Source organism: Rhinoderma darwinii, chromosome 1, assembly GCF_050947455.1.
Source record: "Rhinoderma darwinii isolate aRhiDar2 chromosome 1, aRhiDar2.hap1, whole genome shotgun sequence".
Lineage (NCBI taxonomy): Eukaryota > Metazoa > Chordata > Amphibia > Anura > Rhinodermatidae > Rhinoderma > Rhinoderma darwinii.
Window position 1 is genome coordinate 453,391,945 of NC_134687.1, and position 7,091 is coordinate 453,399,035.

Here is a 7,091-nt window from a genome sequence, read left to right on the forward strand (position 1 = left end):
TCCGGACGTGGCAGATGACACAGGACGTGGCACGACTCGATACTAAGGCACAGCACGGGAAACAGGAACGGGTAACAAGGCACGGGTAACAATTGGAACGGGAAACACTAAGGGACCATTTGCAAGACAGACTGGGAAAACTAACAACGCTCAGGCAAGGATTAGAAGGCATGGGGCCTTCTTATAGACCAGGAAATCGTGGCAGTTGATGATGACACAGCCGAACGGAGCGGAAGTGAGCGCTGGCGTCTCCTAGGAGGGAGACGGGGACCAGTGCTCACGGATCCATGGCTGCGGGCGTCAGGAGGTGAGTGAACCCGACGGCCCGCGGCCATGGACGCTACAATTACCTTCATTCAGTGTATAATGTATTTTCTTATATATCGTATTGTTCCAGTGTTATTCTTTAGTGAGATATCACATTTGCTTGTTGTATCCTTCGATCCGATAATGCTCACCACTCTAAGTGTTGCCGTTTCTTGTTTCTCTTTTAGGGGATACCTTGTTGCATTACGCTATTTGTAGCTATGTTCCCGCTTTTTTATTATTTTTGTGGGTTTATTGAACAAAATGCTTAGATGAATGTAACTCTTTTATTATACATATATTCTGTATATTTATATATACTTTTCTTTTCATATATATATTTTTATATGCTTTTCTTTTCATAAATATATATTGTTTGTATATTTTATTTATTTTTTAATTTATTTTTATTTTTTATTTTATTATATATGAACTTTATTATTTTATATTATATTTGTTTTATATATATTAGCTTGTAATATGGTATATAATATTTTTGGGAATATATAGATATATTATTTATACATTTGTATGTATTTATGTATTATACAATGTATATTTATTGTGTATTATTTTAATATCATGTAATATATATTTTTTCACTTTGTTATTAACATTTATATATTATATATATATACTCTTCGGTGTGTCACTACACATTTATTCATATGTACTTTATCATGATTAAATTCTTTTGAGTAACACTGTTTTGCACGTTCTTCTTTTGGTGTAAATTTTTCACTTTTTAGTACTTTATTGTCACTTTCATCATTCAATTTATTATGAATTCTTTATTTACTTATTTATTTTATTTGACATGACATCACTTTATTCAATAATTTTTTCACAGCACTTTCCAATGATATATCTGTATTTCGCTTGTATATATATATATATATATATATATATATATATATATATATATACACGTTTTTTTTAGATGTATACCTATATATGTCTACTATTATTATTATTGCAATCTTTAGTGTACTATCATTCTATCCATATTCCCCTTACTTTTATATTAGCCCCATTAAATAGTAGTTTTCATATGCACATTTTTGTCCTTACCCTGGTTGTCTTGGCTGTGGTATGTGCACAGACGCTCGACTGCGCATGTGCTGTGGGGCTCGCATCCGGTAGTGCCGCTTAGCATCGGCATTGTCATGGTGACTCATGTCTGAGGTCATCATGCTGCGCCCTGTCATTCTGACGTGCCATGCGTCTTGTGATGCGAGTGTCTCTCGGCGGGCGTGTCGAGCGCCGATTTGCGCTCATCACAGGTGAGGATAACCATTTACATTCCTATATAAACCGCTACAATTTTAATGTATGTAGCCTCCTGACGAAGCCGATCTTTAGGGAGAAACGCGCGTTGAGGCGCTTTTTCATCCAGTGCCTGAGGTTGCCGTCGCCACTCCCCACTATGTCTCAGGGTATGTGCTTACTTTCATTTCTGAATTACTGATTATTTCTGACGATTACCTTGGTTACATCTTTGGTTCTTTTGCCTGCATTTTTTGTCAGGATATCCCACGTTATCCATTGTGTATTCAGTTAGCACTCTTACCATTCATATGTGGGCATAGTATCCTAGTGCATACCATTCATTGATTTACTTTGCTGTGGGTAATGTGAGTGGATTCTGGCCACCTACGGTTGGTTGTTTCTGTTTGTTACTGGTCTTTTACATCTGACCTCATTGTCTTTTTCTCCGTATATGGTCCATCCTTTTTATTCCGTATTATGTAATTGTCATTATATTTAATAAATATTTTCTTTTTGCATATACTTTTGCATATCACTTTTTTAGGGGCTATGTTCCCTTATGGTTTGCGTTTAGTTTGTCTACTTGTTTTATAGGGACCCCTCTTTACGCCATTGGTTTGGTTAGAGGTTTTTGTAGGTTGTTAATATGTATAATAACCTTGTCCTACTTTATATTTACAGGTTATCAATAGTAAGAAGTTCTGCTTTACTGATATTTCATAGAAATATCTACTTGACATTTTCATGATCCATGATAGGGTACCTAAACAAGAAAGCATGTTACATTGTTAAGGATTGTTGAGGCTTTGATATGGACTAATTTAGTACAACGTTAGTCATGTAATTTATTCACAAAGTTAATCAACATTATATGTAATATATAAACTGCAAAATGGTGTTAAAAGATGAACATACATAAGTGTAGAAACTATGCAAAAGGCAACATAGTAATATTGCAAGTCATATCAAGCCCATTTCATCCTCTTCTCTTCTCTTCCCTCTGACTAAATAGAGGGAGACACATAATGGAGGCTACTGATGACGTATCACAAACATAAGTTATACACAAGTCCACATTTTCTTCTTCTCTTGTTTAAAAGGAATGTGTTAGCAGAAAATAGCCTATTATTTAAAAATCAAGTTTTTATGTTTACATTTTCTTGAAGATTTAAAAAAAAAAAATTCTATGTCATTAACTGTATTGAAAAATAATCCTAAATCCTGCAGTTTTCACTCTGGCCACTGAGCCTCAAAATAGAATGACACTTCCTGTTCTTTTAGAGATCACTTCTCAGCAGTTATCTCATTATCATCACAGGCAGGATTACAATGACAGGTAACACCTCTATATAAATAACACATACACAGCTCCCCTTCTATACCTTCCTGCACAATGACCTCTGCATATGTCACAGAGCATGCCTAGAAAACTCTCCCATAGAAGTCAATGTACATTTACAGACTACAGGCTGCTATGGTTCATGGGGCTGTTGTAAAGCTTATCTCTAAATGCTGTTAAAGGCATGGTGTCGCCCCAAAAACATGTTTTTTTTTTAAAATTTAAACATTTAGTGTGTGGGTGATAAAACATTGTTCAAATTTTTTTTATTTTTTTCGCGAGTCAGGAAATATTATAAATTTTTTCAAATTTATAATACTACCCATTTTTGGTCACTAGATGGAGCTGTTTGGAGCTAGTTCCCAAAATTGCAGCATTGCAACATTGGGTTAAAAGCTATCGCTCTAGTGAGCGCTCAGCATCCCCCCCCTCCTTTATCCTGGCTAGTGCCGGGATAAACGAGGGGTTTGAAAGGTTTAACCTCCTACACTGTGTGTCGCCATTTTTTGAGGTAACCCACAGTGTAGTAGGTTTACATGCAGTAGTAAACACACACAAACACTAACATACATTGAAATCGCTTACCTGCTCCTGCCGCCGCGGCCCGTCCGCTCCCTTTGCTGCCGCTGTTCCATGTGCACTTGTCCGGAAGCCGCGACCGGAAGTAGTAATATTACTGTCCGGCCGCGACTTCCGGTCCACAGGAAAATGGCGCCGGACGGCGCCAATTTCGAATAGGACTGTGTGGGAGCGGCGCATGCGCAGTTCCCACACAGACGCCGTACACGGCAGTCAATGGGACGGGAGCCGTTCGCAGTCCCTATGGGACTGTGGCTGCCGTATTCCATGTCTGTGTGTGTCGTTAATCGACACACACAGAAATGGAACAAAAAATGGCAGCCCCCATAGGGAAGAAAAAGTGTGAAAAAAAGAAACAGTAAAACACAAACACACAAATGAAAATAAACGTTTATATTAAGGCACTAACATCTTTAACATATAAATAAAATATTTGTGATGACACTGTTCCTTTAAAAGCTGCTCAGGCAAAAGATAGGCGTCCCCAAAATCATGCACAGAAAATAGAATAATAAACTGTACTTTTTAAAAATAAAAACAGATTAGAAAGAAAGAGTAACAGTGTTGGGGTGGTAGGGGATTGAACAGTTGAGTAGTTGTTTTTTTTAGTTTATCAACTTTCCTGCTCTTATCAAATTTTTTTAAAATCCTGAACAACCCCTTAAAACTATTAAAGTGTTTTTCTCACCATTGGTTAAACTCAACAAACTTCTTCGACAACTTTCTTAATGGAAAATAAACCTAGTAATGCGATTTACAATTAGAATTACTCTTTCTGTCATACTTTTTCATTACTCAGTGGTAACTTAAAATGCAGAAGTGCTGATCAATGGGCATTTGACAAGGCTAAACCCTTGTGCCTGCAGGGTCCGCCTGTAAGCAGCGCTAGAAGCAATCCACAGACTATATTCGGAGACACATCCACAATACCAGACAGTAGATGCATTGCCACACATGCATGGCTCCTCTATTGGCTTTATACAAAGACATCTTACAGAACAAGTCAGTGGAGGCAACACTACACATGCACATGTAGGGCAAGCGCCCAATTATTGCACGTGCGGCGAGTGTTTTTGGAAGTGGATAATGCAGTATGATATAATAGTGGAAAAGAAAAACCTTTAAGGTTTAAAACCTTTAAGCTATTCATTCATTGGCATTGTTAAACATGGTTATACTTTTATTTACAACTTGATAACAATTTAAAGTTGCTAATATTTCTATTATTGTATTGTATTTTCTGTTATTTCATCTTCTAAACCAATTTATTAGAGAGTATTGTATAAAATTGAGTGATTGCAATGTGTTTTAAACCTGTCAGTATTATTGGACTGTAAACTAAACTTTACTTCTGGCAGGTAGCACAAGGTGTGAGGGTCTTCCACATAGCTGATCGAATTGCCCGACTACCCCACAGGTATAAAATAGGGTTTATGACAGGTGTTACAATGATCAAAATCACAAATGGATCAGTGCTATAATTCTTGAATCTCGGACAAGCATAGAAGCCACAAACACATTCATACACTGTAGCTGGGGTCCAGAGGAAAAGGAAGGAGGAAGAGATTATAACAATAAGCCGAAGTGAGGACTTCTTGCTGTCCTTCTGAGCACCAACTATCTCTCTCTCTTGTTGACCTTTGGCTATTAAATAAAGTTTTATATTCAGGACAACCATGATGATAAAAATGGCTAGGTTGGTAAAAATGTTGCTGATTCCTTTAATGGTTGAAGAAGTGGAGGCTCCAATCAAGCCATAGATTAAAGACATGGAAAAGGGGAAAATCCAGCAGAAGACCACAACTCCAATAGTTCGTCCTTTGGTCATCAAACGCATGTATTTAAATGGAGATACTACAGCAAAATGACATTCACATTGAGACGAGAGAATAGACAAGAAGATGATTCCCATAAGGGTATATATTAAGAGATGACTGTTAAATATTCCTGATGGGTTGTCTGTGTTATCAAACAGACCTGCATAAAACCAGACAGCTCCAAGTGAGAAGTCACTGAGACAAGTATTTAGAATATAGATGAATCTGTTCTCTGACCTTAAGGCCTTAGTGGTGAAGATGGTCACTGCCAATAAACCATTTAAAGTGACAGATAGTTTTGCCACCATAATGTGGAAGCAAAACAGAAGAACATAAGCTATACTATCAAAGCTAACAGAAAGACGCACCATTTTATCAGCTATACTGGGGAGGCTGCTGCATCGTATTTAATATCTTAGCAATAAATTATGCATAAGAATAGAGGGAGAAGGATCTTGTCTACCTGGTAACGCTTGTTTGTGTTGTTTACAAAACTCAGTGCATGGAGGTCCCATTTACAACCTGAGCACTCCAAGGACCTCTTGCACATCATGGAAATATTATATGAGTAAACAAGGATCTGAGCTCCGAATAATTAATAATTCATGTACCTCTATGGAAATCCAGTTTCTTTATGTTGCTATTAGCATTTCCACTTACGATGATTAAGCTGTTTGAATAATTTATTGCCCATATTTAAATAAATAAACATTGTAATATTACATTCTATGGTAAGAAAATCTACATTTAATTAATATAGCCCAATTTAAAAAAACAACAAAAAAAACAGTAAAAACATGGATACATACACATAATATAACATACACTACTAGCCCCCTTGGACCCTGTAATAGGCATAACACACTGTATAAGCTTAGCCTGGTGTGCTCCTTTTAAATTTAGCGCTAGTTATATAACAGCCTCTACTCTGGCCAACCAGGTACAATAGAATGTCTATAGCCCAGAAAGGGTACCTGTGGCAATGTAGACAGTAGCGGTGATTCAGGTTAAGACACAGCTCGACTTCAACTCTAGACGGCACAAAGGCATGGTAGCACAGGATACAGGGTACAGGCAGCAGGAACGGGTAACACTGGGAACTGGAAAACACTAGGAGACCATTTGCAAGACAAACTTTAGGTATACAACAACGCTCAGGCAAGGATCAAGAGGGCAGAGCCCTTTTTATAGTCCAGCAGCATTCTGGACTGATTGCAGATTACCTGCAATTGTCAGCAGTGGCGGATTATAATTAGGGCAGTTCGGGCGGCCGCCCGGGGCCCGAACCCCCTCATGCCCAGTGGCGTCGCTAGCACCGGAGGGAGCCCCGGTGCCAGGACCGCACCTGTCATGAGACGAGGGGAGCTTCGCTCCTACTTAGCAGCCGTGGTCTGTGCTGCTTTAGAAGCTCCCCCTCCAGCCCCCCTTCCCTGCTCTAAACAGCTCTCCTCCTGCTGCTAGCTGTCGGGACATGGGGGAGGGGAGACTGTCGGCGGGCTCTGTGTCGGGCTGTGAGCAGGAGAAGAGCTGCAGTGAAGACTCACAAATCTCCTACATAAAAGGTAAGTGCATTTGTGTTTACAATGTGTTTAATGTGCATATTCATGTGTGTATAATGTGCATACTCGTGTGTACTTTGTGTATAATGTGCATACTCGTATGTACTTTGTGTATAATGTGCATACTCGTGTGTGCTTTGCGTATAATGTGCATACTCGTGTGTACTTTGTGTATAATGTGCATACTTTGTGTACTTTGTGTACTTTGTGTATAATGTGCGT

The 7,091-nt window shown here is 38.4% G+C and overlaps 1 protein-coding gene across 1 annotated transcript; it reads right to left on the reverse strand.

The window, feature by feature from the left end:
• Positions 1-4,838: 4,838 nt before the first annotated feature.
• Positions 4,839-5,681, reverse strand: LOC142652901 (sphingosine 1-phosphate receptor 3-like). The gene has a single exon (XM_075828629.1). It carries the CDS (start codon positions 5,679-5,681, stop codon positions 4,839-4,841), a length of 843 nt encoding a protein of 280 aa, XP_075684744.1.
• Positions 5,682-7,091: the final 1,410 nt, after the last annotated feature.

Excerpts from the sequence above, each read along its gene's own strand:
- LOC142652901 (XM_075828629.1), bottom strand. The coding sequence starts at position 5,681 with ATGGTGCGTCTTTCTGTTAGCTTTGATAGTATAGCTTATGTTCTTCTG.